We start from the raw sequence: 16,867 nt of genomic DNA on the forward strand, positions 1-16,867 counted from the left end.
GCATCGAAAATCTGATCGGCTGAACGTGTAATGAGATTTGGAGACGACCGCTGGACTAAAGCCATTACCGACTGGATTCCACGGGACGTCAAAAGACCATGTAGCCACCCACCTACCAGATGGTCAGACTTCTTTATCAAGACCCTGAACAATCAGTTTGAGGCTCTTTGTGTTCCTAGAATAAGTAGACGCCATTGGGCTACACTAGCACGCGACAGGGACAGATGGAGACATTAGTGGTTCCTGCTTGAGCAAATCAATGATTAATGGGAAGTCAAGTGATTAAGTGATTGACTAAATACTAAGAATGTTTTTATAAATTTATTTTCCTTTATTGGCTTATCAAGAGAGAATATTTTGTTACTATCCCAAGATAATGAATGAATGATTATCATTATCTTGGAAAAAGTAAAATATTCTCACTGCTGTGAGATCTGATCTGCCTGTTGTCCATCGTCTGCAAGTTGTTCACTCGAGTCATCCTGAATAGAATAGGCAGAACACTCGACAAAGGACAACCATGTGAGGAAGCCGGGTTCCGAAAAGGATTCAGCACCATCGACCATATTCACAATGGTGACCAGACTCATTGAGGTTTTGCAAGAGTTCAAGATGCTGCTTTGTCTAACGTTCATCGATTTAAAGAAGGCCTTTGATTCTGTTGAGACTGAAGCAGTCATTGAAGCCCTTGCCAAACAGGGCGTTCAAACTCAGTACATCAGGATCCTCCATGAGCTGTATTACGGATTCACCACCAGGATCTCACCATTCTACAAGGAAGTCATAATCAACATCAAGAGAGGGGTTCAGCAGGGTCATACCATTTCACCGAAACTCTTCAGTGCCACCCTCAAGAATATCATGCGACATCTGGAATGGGAAGGAATGGGAATGAAGATAGATGGTCGGCAGCTACACCATCTTTGCTTCGCTGATGACATCATTCTAATAACACCAAATATTAGCCAAGTGGCACAAATGCTGGCTGATTTCAACTGTGAGTGTGGAAAGGTCGGACTGCAGCTGAATCTCACCTAGACAGTGTTCATGAAAAATGAACTAGTCCCTGACGTTCCAGTTGCTCTCAACAGAATGAACATCTCCGAGTACTGCAGCTATGTGTACCTGGGTCGAGAACTCAACATGAGGAACTACTTGGTGCCAGAACTACGCAGGAGGAAGAGAGAGGCATGGAGTGCCTTCAAGAGTGTCAAAGAAGTTGTTAAGAGGATGAAGAACCTCCAGCTCCGGGCACATCTTTTCAACTCTACCATTTTTTTTCTGCACTAACATATGCCTCAGAGACCTGGGCCTACGAAAACAGGATGAGAACGCTATATGGGTATCCCAAAGATGAATTGAGAGAGCTATGCTTGGAGTATCATGCTTCACTCAAGTGAAACCTCTGTCAACAATCAAGAATCAGGGACGCTGTCTTGTTTGCCAAGGCGTCAAAAATCAGATGGGCTGGACACGTAATGCGATTTAGAGATGACCGCTGGACTAGAGCTGTTACCGATTGGATTCCATGGGACGTCAAAAGGACGCGTGGCCGCCCACCTATGAGATGGTCAGACTTCTTTGTTAAAACCCTGAACAAACGGTTTGAGGTTCTTCATGTTTCTGGAATAAGCAGATGCTACTGGGCTACAGTAGCATGCAGCATTGGTGAATGGAGACGTTACTGGTGCCTGCTTGGCAAATCTACGATCAACGGGATGACAAGTGATACAAGTGATCCCACAATAATAGTTGAAAAATTAACCAGTTTTGGTCTTAGAGGTTTCTTTCTTTTTTTCTTTTTAATAGAACATGAAGTTTATAGAATTTATAATAGTAACTAAATACCTGACAAACTATGAAAGTCACCTCAGACAAACTCTTAAGTAATATTTCATATGTGGCAGTGTAATTTATAACAACAATAATATCTAGAATGTACCTGCCTAATAAATTACTATATTTGCAGTGTTGAGTTTTAAAAAAAACATCTCAAATTTTGAGAAATTATAAACTTTAAAGTCTAAGCAAAGTATACTTTGCAGTGTTTATCTAATCAGCGCATATTCAGGGACAGTAACTTTTAAAAGTTTTGGTCTTTATTTGGCCTCGATAAAAACTATCTTTGAAGAAATAGTTCAGTTTCTAATTCAAATAACTTTTTTGCAGCTACATTAAATGTAATGAACTCTTATGTTATTTGATAATACTAGAAATATTTTGCATTTAATTTTTGAAATTTTGTGGTCATTAGCCCCATTCCTATATTATCCCTGGAAGATTGTGATTATATGCTATTCATATTTATGAGAGAGAACTTGCATTCTTTTAAACTTGTATTTATTGGCATTTTAATCTTGTGTCCAGTATTTCATAAAATTATGTTGCATAAAATTGCTTGATTTTAAATTAATTTTTATAATTGTTTCAACTTTAGTGAAGATCTTAGACGCTGGTTCATTCAACAAGAGATGGATCTCCTCCGATTTCGATTCACTATTTTACCGAAGGACAAAATTCAAGATTTTTTAAATGATAGCCATTTACAGTTTGAGGCTGTAAGTATGTATTTGAAGTCGTTTAAAATTGTTTGCACCACTCATTCTCCTCCTTTGCCTGAAGTGTTGCTATTGGTGTTCATTATGTTTTCTTCTCTAGTACGTAACTCACAGGGCTGGAGTGCACCTGGTGCTCCCCTAGCAGCGCTGTATGTGGACTGAAAAGAAAAAAAGGTCTATTCACATTGTACAAAATGACTAGAAGAGAAGGGACTCTTAGCACCAAAGCCAGTCGTTTAGTTACTAAACATGTGATTTATGGAAACAGGAAACACAAAAAGATTTAATTCATCAGGTTTTATCTTTAGCCAAAATCTTCTCAGCCAAAAAATTAAACCTAGTTATGCATTAAGGAAAACAAAGTTAATACTTATAATCAATCCCTTGGGCATTTTTTTTGTTTGTTTTTGGTAGGAAGCACCTGGCAGTGTTCAAGGTTTACTCTTGGCTCTACCAACAATCAAAGGTCACTCCTGGAGGGCCTTGGGTGACCATGATACAGTGCCAGGAATCAAACCTGGTCAGCTATATGCAAGGCAAGCACCCTGCCTGCTCTACTAATACTCCAGACCTCCCTGGCTATTAACTTACTTTCTGTCTCTGTGAATTTTTTTGTCTACTCTGGACATTTCATGTAAATTAAATCATATAATGTTTGAGTTTTACTTGCTGTCTTTTACTTAAGAGTATTCTTAAAGATTTATCTGTGTTGTAGCTTGTATCAGTGCTATGTTCCTTTTTATTGCTAAATATTTTCTCCATTTGACAGTTGGGTATTTGGATTGCCTTCACATTTTGGCTGTTATAAATAATGGTATGGTGAATTATTAAATTTTAGGTTTTGGTGTGGCTCTTTTTTCTTTCACATGTATGCTAGGAATTGGAGTGACTAGGTCATAGGGTAATTCTGTGTTAAAAATTTTATTTTTGTTTTTGGGCTACACCTCACAGTGCTGAGGAATTTCTCCTTGCTCTGCATCCAGGGATCACATACACATTTGGGGAACCATATGTGGTGCTGGGAGTTTCACCCTGGGTGGGCTGTATGCAAGCATGCAAGGTGAGGTGCTCTTTTTCCCCAACTTCAAGCTGTACTACAAAGCAGTAGTAATTTAAACAGCCTGGTATTGGAAGATGGGCAGACCCCTCCAAATGCCAAAGAGAGCTCGTGTAATGGGAAAAATTATTTATCCAGTCCCTGTATGACAAGGGGTTAATATCAAAGTATGTAAGACACTGGTAGAATTTTACAAGGGAAAAACATCCAACCCCATCAAAAAATGGGGAGAAGAAATGATCAGAAACTTCCCGAAAGAAGAAATATACCTGACCAAAAGGCACGTAAAAACGCTCTCTATCACTAATCATTAAGTAAAGTAAAGTAAAGGCCCTCCCGTTGTTCATCGATTTGCTCGAGCGGGCCCAGTAACGTCTCCATTGGAGATTTTGTTGTTACTGTATTTGGCATATTGAATACATCACGGGGAGCTTGCCAGGCTCAGCCGTGCGGGCGAGATACTCTCGGTAGCTTGCCGGGCTCTCCGAGAGGGGCGAAGGAATCGAACTCGGGTCGGCCATGTTGGCTGCGTGCAAGGCAAACGCCCTACCGCTGTGCTATCACTCTAGTGATAGTGTGCTATCACTAATTATTAAGGAGATGCAAATGAAAATGAGACATCTCACACCACAGAGTCTGGCACACTATTCTCACTAACCAGAATCTGGAAGCAAACTATGTCTGAGAACAGATGATAAAGATACTATGGCTCATCCACACAATAGAATACGATGCAGCCACTAACAGCCACTAGGAAAAATGAAGCAATCAAGTTTGCTTATAAATGCATGGACCTGGAAAGCATTATGCTGAGTGAAATGAGTCAAAAGGAGACATACAGAACATCCTGACCCTGCCAGGCTGTCTTCACCGGGGCAGCTCGAAGGAGGGCCAGTTGAGTTTCCCTCCCGGTCCCAGCAGGACTCCAGCAACCAAAAACCTCTAGAACCCAACCATGCAGTCATGCTCAAGGCCGCTCTCCACACACCAGCACCTATGAGGGAACCTGCAGAAAAACCCAGGTATGCAGGACCCATGACTGAGATCTCCAAGTTCACTCGGAATGGGACTGGGCCTCCTCCACCCAGCTCCCCAGTTTTCCAGTAGCTTGGTAGTCACTCCCCCCCCCCCCCCCACGTGCCATATAATCTCATCAACTTGGGCCAAGAAATAAAGCTCCCATAAGAGCTACACAGAATGTCCTGGAGTGCACAGCAGCGTTTCTTATTCTTGAGCCCACTGATGTTACCAAAAGTAGCACATATTTGTTTGGGTTTAAAATACATGCTTGTGATCCCTTATATAAGGGCTTAAATGGCTCCAGGATGAAATGCAGTAACCGTCACACACTTTCCTCTTCTGGTGGTGGGAAGGTGCACAGTGGTGGGATTCGTGTTTGAATATTATCTGAAATGAACTATTGTGAACAAGATTATAAAAATAAAATTAGAAAAAATGGAGAGTTACAGACATAGAATGATTGCACTCATCTTTGGGACATAAAGAAGTATAATATGAGACCAGTACCCAAAGACAGTAGAAACAAGAGCCAGGAGGACTGGTCCACAGATGGAAACTTGCCACAAGTGGAGGGTGGGGGGAGGGCAGACACCGGACCACTATGACAATGATCGTTGGGTATCATCACTCTGGATAAGAACTGAGTGCTGAAAGAAATGTACATGATAACCTTTCAGTACCTGTATTGCAAACCATAATGCCCAGAAAGGAGGAGGGAGGTAGAGGGAAGATGCGTTTGCCATGAAGGCTGGCTGGGGTGGTGGGCAGGCAGGTGGTAAGAGTGGCAGCATTGTTGGTGGGAAATGTACCCTAATGTACGCTGGTGAAGGGATAGGTATTGGAACATTCTATGATTGAAACACAATCATTAACAACTTTTGTAACTGTGTATGTCATGGTGATTCAATGAAAAAAAAAAAGTGTACTTTCTAAGAGAAGAACAAGTCAGAGGCCATGAAGTACAAGCATCAGTCAACTGAATGAAATGCTTTACAAAAACTGGCCACATCTTTATGAGAACTACATCTGGATTACTAAGCCCGATGAGATATCCTCAATAAATAGTCTGTATGACACTGTATTGTGGAAGTCCACCCATGAAGATGCATTAAAGAAAATTATTGCTAATGCTCTCATCTGTCACCACCTACAATTTGCAAGGAATTTATACCTCCACTTATTGGTTTGTGTTTTTTGGCTTCCTAAAATAGCTGCTTCTATTATCTGACACAACCATTGGTCTTTCTTATTAGGGAGTGCTTCAAGCATGGTATATAGAGTAGAGATGTAATGGGGCCATTAATTCTGCATTCCACAGGTATTTGACATTAGTGCCACAAAGTCTATAGTGATCTTTACATTGCTTCAGATTAACTCTCATGGCCATAATAAAGAAGTTCATTTTCAAGGGCTTCAAGTAACCTGTTTTACAAAGACATATATGTCAGAAGTTTCTTCTAATTGTGTACGTCTGTGTTCTCTCTTGGAAAGGATTTTCTCTTTCCTCACATTTCTCTAAGTAATTTTCTTTAAACTTCACTGAAAACAAAACAAAACAAAACAAAAAAACATGTTGGTTCTCCTTGCTTCCTCTTATGTGAGAAATGAGGGTTTTGTTTTTGTTTTTGTTTTTGTTTTTGCTGCATGAATCTGTCATCCATCAATCTCCATTAAATAATCACAGGCTAACTCATTGACTTATAAGTAGGATAAAATTCTGTCTCATACTTGTCAATCAACTTTGGGATTTGGGGCACATTTTCTAATGCGAACTTTAGTTTTTAATCTTTAAAATGGAGATGGTCATTGTGAGGTTTATGTGAGAATCTATATCAGTATGATGGACCCTACATAGAGGCTGCATATGCTTCTGTTGTGGAAGAGTTTAGAGTTCTGTAAATTGATGTTTTTCTACAATTAAAATTGGTTTTTGTTTTGTTTCTTTTTGCCACACCTGGTGGTGGTTAGGGCTTATTCATGGCTTGGTAATCAGGAATTAGTTCTTGCGGTGCCCAGAGTACCATATGAGGTAACGAGGATTGAACCTGGGTTGGCTGTATGCAAGGCAAGTGCCCTACCTGCTGTATTATCTCTCCAGCTCCTGAAAATATTTTCTTTTGCATCTTTTTAGTTTTAGGAAAAAATTAAATGGGATTTATAATCACTTTTGTATTGACAGTCACCATCAAAGCTTTAAGTATATCTGGTTAATTTTGAAGTCTACACCATAAAATATAAAACTTGTTCAGGTGTTTGTAGGTAGTGGGGATTCATGGTAGAATGAGAGCGCATTGGAGAGGCCTGACAAGAAAACTTAACCTGTGATAGATTATGGTTGCTTTCCTGGCAGAGATCTTTCCCACCCTTTTCTGTTTTTTTTTCCCCCATGCTGGAGTGATAGCACAGCGGTAGGGCATTTGCCTTGCACGCAGCCAATGTGGCTGACCCGAGTTCGATTCCTCCGCCCCTCTCGGAGAGCCCGGCAAGCTACCGAGAGTATTCGATATGCCAGACACAGTAACAACAAAGTCTCCAATGGAGATGTTACTGGGCCCGCTCGAGCAAATTGATGATCAACGGGAGGGCCTTTACCTTTACCTTTCCCCCATGCATCTGATGTTGGTAATTAAGGCACTTGAATATTGGCGCTTTTGATTAGCATGGACCTAGAAATGTAGTTCTTCCCTTTTAATTTTAAGCTTTTAGCATTTCATTAACAGGCATGTGCAATTTCCCTTCTATTTGGCTTGCATTTGAAAACCCTTGTGCTAAAACAAGGATCCAGAGATTATCACACTCAGCTCCCGGGAGAGAACAAGGCAGAGTCTTCTACCCTGTGCCTGACTGTCTCCACCAGGGCCCAACAGCTGAAGACCTCCGGGCCCCAGCCTAGGCCATGCTGGGACCACTCTCCACACACTTGGATGAGCCTCACGCATAAAAGAACTGGCAGAGGAACCCAGGTGTGTGGGACCCGGGGCTGAGATCTCCAAGCCTGCACGGTTTTGGACAGGACCTGCCAGTAGCTAGACAGTTACACACACCAACTGCCGTGTAACCCCAAAACGGCCAGGATCCAGAGATTATCACACTCAGCTCCCGGAAGCGTGCGGCCACATGCAGCCGCGCGACATCTTATCATCTCATTCCTACTTTGGACAAACTGGCAGGCTACCAAATGTAGCCTGCCCACACGGCAGAGTCTGGCAAACTCCCCGTGGCGTACGCAATATGCCAAATACCAGTGACAATGATGGGTCTCATTCTCCTAACCCTGAAAGAGCCTTGAATATGGCACTTTTTAAAAAAATCTCAGGGCTAGGATGAAGGAGACGGCCATTACTGGGGCCTGCTCGAGGCAATCGACGAACAACAGGATGGTCATGTGCTAAAACAGGTATTAGTGATTTTTTTTTTTTTTTTGGTCTGGGCACGATTAAAATACATTAAATTTTTTTTTTACTTTTTAAACTTAAAAAAAAACGAGGTTCTGTAGTTTACAGTATTGTTAATGTTGGTACTATACCTTTGACTGAAGACCTGGGACTATTGTATTCTTTTTCTGGTTCTAGCAGTGTTTTGATAATTTTACTTCTAAAAACTTGGCTTTCCAATGAATAGTAGCATCTCAGTCTTTCAGAAAGTTTTAGTCTGGTCTCTTTGAAAACAAATACAAAAAAATTAAAAAAATTGTTTTTCATGGATTTCTGTGTAAATAACTTGGACTTTACACCTGAGGTTTCTTAGGATTAGAAAAAAGGAGGTAATGCGCTCTGGGAATCTTTCATTGTTGAGTTGATTGACTTAACTTTGTGTCAATTGAAGGTGAATGCATAAGGGCTAAACAGATCCTTTTAATGCTGTTTCAGTTGACCAGTTAGAGAAAGGTCAGACTTTGACAGCTGTCAGCTTTATAAACAAAGGATCGCTGTGTTGTTGCAGTACTGAGTCTGACAGCAGCATATCATTTACTTTGATGTTTAAAAAAAAATCTTCCTTTAGGACAGTCAAAAGATATGTGATTTGATTTGAAGTAGTTGTAATGACAGGGTGCTTTTCATGAGAACAGAAGAGCAGCAACAGTGAAGGTGAATGAATGTCCTGAAAGTTACAAGGAGTGTTCTTTATGTCACAAATGAAAACCCAGTTGCACATTAAGTTGAACCGGTGTTGGTCAGTGGCTAGATACATTCAGGAAATGAGGCTTTTGAGGAAAGTAAGTGGGCTTGATAATCTCATTGGCAGGTGTATTGTGAATAAGCACCTGTAAAATGTTCAGTTGTTTACTGTTGCTTCTTTTGCTCATTTTTTCCTTGCCCTGGACCTGACAGGAAAGATTTCTTATCCCTTTTAAGTTTGAAATCTATATTAGAAATTATTTGTCTCTCTTGCCTGGTAACTTCTTTTCAGTGAACATGCATAAAGTTTGGTTTGTCAGTTGTTATTGAAAGTGTCAGTTATGTGAATTTATTAAAAACTTTCAGTACCTTTCTTCAGTTAACAGAGGGACATTGATTTTACATTGATGTATACTTTCATATGCGTTGAATTTTAAAATGGCTCTTGATGTTCACTTATTTCTTAGATATTTGCAGGTTCGTGAAGATTTTGGGGGGGTTATGTATGGTTTCCTGATAATTTTGTCTCTTATCTGGCTCTCGTTATTTTTTATTTTTTCTTTTCGGGTCACATCCGGCGATGCACAGGGATTCCTCCTGGCCCATGCACTCAGGAATTACTCTTGGTGGTGCTCGGGGTACCCTATGGGATGCTGGGAATCGAACATGGGTTGGCCTTGTGCAAGGCAAAACCCCCTACCCGCTGTTCTATTGCTCCAGCCCTATCTGGCTCTCCTTATATTGCTTTCCTTGTTGTTTCTTGTTTGGGTTGTTGTAGCCCTTTTGGAATGTACATTTATCACTGTGACCAACTCCATATTTAATTCTGAAATTATGAGAATGCCACTCATCCTAAATATATGACTATGCCTATTATCTGCGATGTGTTTAAAGATTGTTAAAAGTCGATCGCTAAGTTGTAAAGTGGCTTTACTGTGGTTCCTGTAAAATAGAGAAATATGTGTACTTTCACTCTCTCCTTTTTTGTACAGAATACTTTTCAGCCTCTAGGGTGTCTGATGATACAGCTGAGACACATCGTGTGAGATGGAATATACTAGAGAACAAATGTGTTTGATAAGCCAGGAAGCTTTTTACAGGATTTCTGACAAGCCATTCACTATGACAGGAGAGGAGTAAAGTGACCTGGTATGATACACATTCTCAGCACCTGAGATGGATATTACAGACCTAAATGGAATGGAGGGGAAAGGAATAATAGTAGAATGATGAAACAAAGTTTATCTGAGGCATGAACAGGAATTTATTATTTTTTTTTATTGTAAGCATTTTCTTTTTTATTTTTTTTTTAATTTTTAGTAGTGAAACGCCATGAGGTACAGTTGTAGACTTACAAATTTTTATGCTTGGGTTTCAGTTATATAGTGATCGAGTATCCAGTGCCCATTTTCCACCACCACTGATCCCAGTATCTCTCCCTCCCATCCCCCCCTCCCCCATCCCACCCTGCCTCTGTGGCAGGGCATTCCCTTTTGTTCTCTCTCCTTTTGGGTGCTGTGGTCTGCAAAAGAGGCATTGAGTGGCAATCATGTTCAGTTTATAGTCTACTTTCAGCATGCATCTCCCATCCTGGGAGGATCCTCCCAACACGGAAAGGAAATTATTTTATGTTCCAAGATTGTAAGATAGTCAAGTTTGAATTGAGTTGCAGTAATAGTTCTAAGCATGGTGCTCTCTGAGTGTTGAGAAAATATTTAAATTAATTTCTAGAGAAAATAATTGATTTAAAAATTTTGTTTCTATTCTGTTTCATGAAACTTACATAATTCTTTCAGATGAGTACAGTGACCTGGAATGCCTAACCTTTCTTGGGGTTAAATATTAAGTGATAGGGGCCTGAGCGATAGCACAGCAGGTAGGGCGTTTGCCCTGCATGCGGCCGACCCAGGTTCGATTCTGGGCATCCCATATGGTCCCCCAAGCACCGCCAGGAGTAATTCCTGAGTGCAGAGCCAGGAGTGACCCCTGATCATCGCTGGGTGTGACCCAAAAAAGATAAAAAATATTAAGTGATAGATAATGCTTATCTGACATGAACCTTTATATTTTTGGGATGGGGTTACATCTGGCTGTCCTTAGGGTTTACTCCTGGCTCTGCCCTCAGGTATCACTCCTGGCAGACTCAGAAAAACATAGGGGTCCTGGGGATTGAACTCAGGCCGGCTGCTTGTAAAGCAAGCACCGTACCTACTCTGGCCACTGAAATGAACTTTTTTTTTTTTAATGTAGCAGTACTGCTGTTAATTTAGCTACCGATTTAAGCTGGTGAACTCCACATTACTCTTTCTTTCTTTCTTTCTTTCTTTCTTTCTTAAGATGAACTTTGTCTTTACTAATTGAATTGGAAAGATTTGCTGGTTAGCAAACTGCATTTTTCCCTTGTGCATAGGGAAATTTGTGATTTAGTTCTTTGTGTTTATTAGAGTCACATGCCTTAAAAGGTTCTTCCCCAAGTGATTTAAATGAAGAAATTAACACAGGGCTTCCTTTCTATTCACATTCAAAAATATACTTAGAGTCTTTCTTGACAGCAAATAATTATGGAAGCCTGTCTTGATTATTTATCTATATCTGTTGGGCAGTTAGTGTATTGTATTTGGAGAGTCAGGAGAAGTCCACCGACTGTTTCCCATGCCCCCTCCCACCTGGGAGTTGGGGTTGGGTGAGCACACTTGGTGGTCAGGATTTACTTGTTGCTCCAGGCATAGGGATCACTCCTGGAGTCCTGGAGGTGCTTGGGAACCCTAAATGGTGCTTGAGATGGGGATTGAACCAAAATTGGCTGCATGCGGTTCCCTCAGATCCCAGAGGTTCACTGTACTTATCCATGTGTGCATATAGTTCTTAAGATACAGCATGGCATATGGTTTTTATGACCATATCTTAGATACTCGCAGAATTAGTATTTTCCTTATCCAGCTACACAATTTATTATGCTTATGAAAGGTAGTTTAAATCTAGAAATGCTCTGACTACATGTGAAACTTTAAGCCATTTTATCCATGAAGAATAATATTGAAAAGGCAAAAATTTTCAGAATAACTTGTGAATGTTATTTCTGTTAAAAAATTTAGATGACCTTTAAAATATAGAATTCCTTGTGTTGTTGTAGATGAGAACGTGCCTCTGAATTTGCCCTTGAAAAATGTGATTGTTAATTTGGTGATGCTTTCCACACACAGATTTATGTTCTAATTATCTCAGGATGTTTTATAGAAATATGGTGTTATTTATATACTCTAAATGAAATTAATTTTGTTAAATACCTTTGATATTTCAATTTCTTTTTTTTTTGGGGGGGGCCACCCAGCAATGCTCAGAGTTTAGTTCTGGCTCTGCACTCAGGAATTACTCCTGGTGGTGTCCCGGGTGGGAGGAATGGGAGGGGGTGGGGGCAGGGGTTATATGGAATACCTTAGATTAGCCGTGTGCAAGGCACATGCCCTATCCACTGTATTACTGCTCCAGCTCCTCAATATTCTTTTTAAACATGGGCATTGTAAAGTTACACATTTTGAAGTGTTTCTCTACATTTTTTAAAGAGAAAAATTACTGCACTTATTTTTTATTTTTTATTAAGTCACCATGAGATAAAAAGTTACAGAGTTGTTCATAATTGAACTTCAGTCATACAGTGGTCCAACACCCATCCCTTCACCAAGGTATGTTTCCCATCACCAAAGTCCCCAATTTTCCTCCTAAATTATATATATATATATATATATATATTTATATTAGATTTTTATTAGTGAAACACCATGAGGTACAGTTGTAGATTTACAAATTTTTGCAAACCACAGCACCCAAAAGGAGAGAGAGAACAAAGGGAAATGCCCTGCCACAGAGGCAGGGTGGGATGGAGGGGACAGGGATGGGAGGGACACTGGGACCCGTGGTGGTGGGAAATGGGCACTGGTGGGGGATGGGTATTCGATCATTGTATCACTGCACTTTTAAATGTATACTGCACTGCACTGTAGCACTGCATTGCCCTCCTGTTGTTCATTGATTTGCTTGGGTGGGCACCAGTAACATCTCACAATAAATTGTGAGACTTGTTGTTACCGTGTTTGGCGTAGTGGTCACCTCACAGGTAGCTTGCCAGGCTTTGCCGTAGGGACGAGATACTCTCGGTATCTTGCTGGGCTCTTCGAGAGGGGCGGAGGAATCGAACCCAGGTCAGCCGCATGCAAGGCAAATGCCTTTCCCGTTGTGCTATCGCTCCAACCAATAATTTTGTAATCTTTTGAAGCTTTTCCTATTTTGTCATGTCCTGGAAATGGAATATTTTTTAGTTGACGTCAAGTTTCAGTATGTGTTTCAGAATACTTTCAGAATGTTTCAGAGCCTGTGTTTCAGAATGGTTCTGAATTCTCGGGGAGACTAGAAGCAGTCATGGGGAAGGCTAATGGAGTTGCAGAAACAAAGTATCATTTAAAATATTTGCTTTTTAAACATTATTGTTAATAGTTTGATGTGCAAAGTTAGGTACTTCTGTAACAACAGCAAAACTATTTTTTTTGTTCTTTCAAAGACTTTGTGACTGAATCTGAGCCACAAAGACTGGAGGAAGTAGCTGGAGTAATTAGTTACCCAGTTTACCCTGAATATACCCTGGTGCTCCCACTCCTGAAGGTCTACAGATAGAATGGTTAAAATCCCATTTCTGATTTTCTCTCCATTTACTCTCTTCCGGTTGCTAGTTGCCATTCTTGTCTTTCACTTTCCTAATCAGTACTTAAACTATTGATAACTGACAATTTGGCTCTTTTTCCCTCCTATTTGTTTTTGGTCAGAGTTTGTTCTAATTCCAGTGTCCCATGAAGCTTTTGAGCAAAAGAATCCTTTCGCTTAATGCCTACATGTAATGACTCCTTTTAGTTGAACCAACTACTAAGTTCTCTTTGTTTAAGTGTTAGAAAATCCATAGAAATGTGTCTAAATTTGCATAGAGCCCTTGTGCCATCAGGAGTTCTTTTTGATGATTTGAATGATCTTACGAAAGGCTGGGTCCGCCCAAATGAAAGACAGGATAGTTTCAGAATGTTTCAGAGCCTGTGTTTCAGAATGGTTCTGAATTCTCGGGGAGACTAGAAGCAGTCATGGGGAAGGCTAATGGAATTGCAGAAACAAAGTAAGAGAGAAGTTAGGTTCTCATTCATATATAACAACTGTTACATGTTTATTGAGTACCAGGCATGTAGCTCAATACTTCTTGTGGATTATATAGTAGAATTTTCATAAGAGCTCTGCCTGGAAACTGACACTTAGGTTAAGTAACGTGCCTGGAGTTAGAAAGCTAGAACCGATAGAGTAGGCCTCTAGATTCATTGAACTGTGTAAATAACCATTGTGTTATTATATATACAATTTCTTCCCAGAAAGTCTTTAACTCAAATGAAGCGAATAGAGGCTGGCATTTAAGGTGACAGAACTCATCAAAAGGGATATACAAACACAGGTGTGAGAATAGAGGTTTACATTATGTAGGAAATTAAAGCATTCACTGTTATTTTGCTAAGCTGATTTATTTTATCTGACAGTTTTTGGGAAGAAATAGGAACAAATATAGTGAGCATACTATAAGTAGTTTTGGGAGGACAATATGTATGCCACCTCTGGAAAAGCATTGCAATCATACAACTTTGAGTTGGTTCATTATCTTAGTCATGGTTCTTCTAGACCCCTTGTTAGTCTTTTCTGGTACTTTGAAAAAATTGTTTCTAATAAAACACTATTTTGAGTTTGCAATGTTATAAAATTAGATAGGGTTACTGGGCCCGCTCGAGTAAATCGATAATCAACGGGAGGACAGTGACATTGACAGGGTAGATAAACGTTTGATTTTTTTTTTCTCTAGACAGACTGGAAAACATTTGAAAGAAAACTTTTTTCTTTCTTAAGTGGAAACCTAAGACATATTAGAGAAATATGACTAATTTTAAGGTCATAGATGACTTCATTTTAATTTCACAGTTTAATAACATATGATACTTTGAGATAATTTTTAAAAATTACTTGAGATTGTATTGTGTGTTTCAGTTTATGTTCCGTGGTAGGCTCATGTAACATCTAAATATGATTAGGAACTCAAATTTTCGGTGACTGTGTTGTGCCTTTTACTTCTCTTTTTCTGGAGATATAATCATAATACACAGTGAAGGTCCCTTTTCTTAGGTTACACTATTCATATGATTCAAAGATTCCTGAGTTTTTGGATCCCCTTTTTTTTGGTTCTGCTTTTGGGTCACATCTGGCGATGCACAGATAGATTTTCTCCTTGACCTGGGTGTGCTTTAATAGGTTGGGAAAGAAATTTTATAGGTATGAGTAGGATTTTGCTTTGGTTCACAAGAAAGTGGTCCTTCTGGAGGGAGAGGTTCTCTTAGAATGAATGGTTCATTTTGAGCCTTAGGGAACCAGCTTCTTTACTCTTCGGTTCTGGTCCATTGGTTCTGAACCTAATCTGCTGTACCAGGCATCTTCATGGTACTTTTGGTGGTTATAGCAATAAATGGCAGGTGCTGCAGACGTTTTGTAGACAGAAACGGGGTCGTGTTGCTTCTACAATGCACCAGATAGTTCTGTCCAGCCAGGACATTTCCACATGCTTGACTTTTTAAATGAGCCTTTTTGAGTTTATGTTAATGAATCCCCTTCCCTAAAATCCTGTGTTCCTAATAATTTGAATCTAGAACCAAAAGATATTTCATAAACACAAACTGTTTTCTTACATCATGGTTTTCATAGACTCTGAATATTATACTTCGTTTTATTCCAGATGTTTCTGGGAGTTGTTCATCTTTTGGAAAAGTATGTTAACTGGGCTTTTTTTTTCCCCCTCTTTTGAGACAACCTCTCCCCCCAGCACACAGACACACTACCATTTTACACCAGTGGGTGTGGTACCCATCATGTTTCTAGGAACGAATATAGTCTTTTTCCTTTTTTTTCGTACCCCCACCCCCGCCCCTGTCCATTTTCCCACCAGTTTCTGGGTTACATTTGCCAGTACTCGGAGGTTACTCCTGGCTTTATGATTAGGGATCACTTCTGACAGCTTGTGGGGCCATATGGCATGTCAGGACTCGAACTTGGATCGGCTGCGTGCAAAGCAAGCACCCTACCCACTGTACTATTGCTCTGACCCCAAACAAGGAACGGGAGCATTGAGGCTGACTGGTCAGAGATTCTTTGGTGGGATTGAGTTGAACTTTTCACTCCTCTCTTTTTCTGGAGATGTCTTTATAAAATGTAGTGAAGGTGCCTTTTCTTGGGATTACACTATTCATATAATCAAAGATTTCTGATCTTTGGGTCCCTTTTTTTCTTTTGTTTTTGGGTCATACCTGGCGATGCTGAGGGGTTACTCCTGGTCCCGCACTGGGAAATCAGTCGTGGTGTTGCTCTAGGGACCCTATGGGATCGAACTAGGTTGGCTGTGTGTGAGGCAAACACCTTACCTGTTGTGTTCCTGCCCCTGGATCACTTTTTTTTTTTTTTTTTTTTTTTTGCATTTTGGTCACACCCATTGATGCTCAGGTCACACCTGGCTCTGCACTCAGGAATTACTCCTGACAGTGCTTGGGGGACCATATGGGATGCCGGGGATTGAACCTGGTTTGGCCGAGGACAAGGCAAACACCCCACCTGCTGTAGTATTGCTCTGGCCCCAACCCCTGGTTCACTTTTATATGGAACTGATTCCTAGAAATTACCTGTTTATGATTATGACTTGATATAGCCATTCAAGGAATGTTAATTACAGAAGAAATTACAGCAGTAGATTGGTTGATAATGTTAATCAGAGTGAATTCTAATTAAAAATTTATATTTTAATTTATTATGACAATTATGTTGGTAAACAATACCTTAGAGGAATCCCGAGTATCATAAACTATTGAAAGAACTTTGCCTTCGGACCTGGGGGACCCTGGAATTTATTTAGCTTGTCAGTCTCTCTGAAGGTAAGCTTGAGGGTTGGGATGCATGGATTCGGGTGATGATTTCTTTCTCTTGCTTCTAAATGGAGGCTAAGTAGCGGCTGGAGTACTGGTTAGTGATAGAGACCTTGGTCCCCTCATTTCTCTTGA

At 40.2% G+C, this 16,867-nt stretch overlaps 1 protein-coding gene across 1 annotated transcript in view; it reads left to right on the forward strand.

Annotated features, from left to right (window-relative positions):
- The window catches only part of PRIM2 (DNA primase subunit 2), a 349,057-nt gene that overhangs the window by 10,856 nt on the left and 321,334 nt on the right, over window positions 1-16,867 (forward strand). The window contains exon 4 of the mRNA XM_056137376.1: window positions 2,438-2,558. Within this exon, the coding sequence (XP_055993351.1) occupies window positions 2,438-2,558 (121 nt within the window). The remainder of the gene's footprint in view (window positions 1-2,437; window positions 2,559-16,867) is intronic.

Source organism: Sorex fumeus, unplaced genomic scaffold (assembly GCF_029834395.1).
Source record: "Sorex fumeus unplaced genomic scaffold, SorFum_2.1 ptg000124l, whole genome shotgun sequence".
Taxonomy (NCBI): Eukaryota; Metazoa; Chordata; class Mammalia; order Eulipotyphla; family Soricidae; genus Sorex; species Sorex fumeus.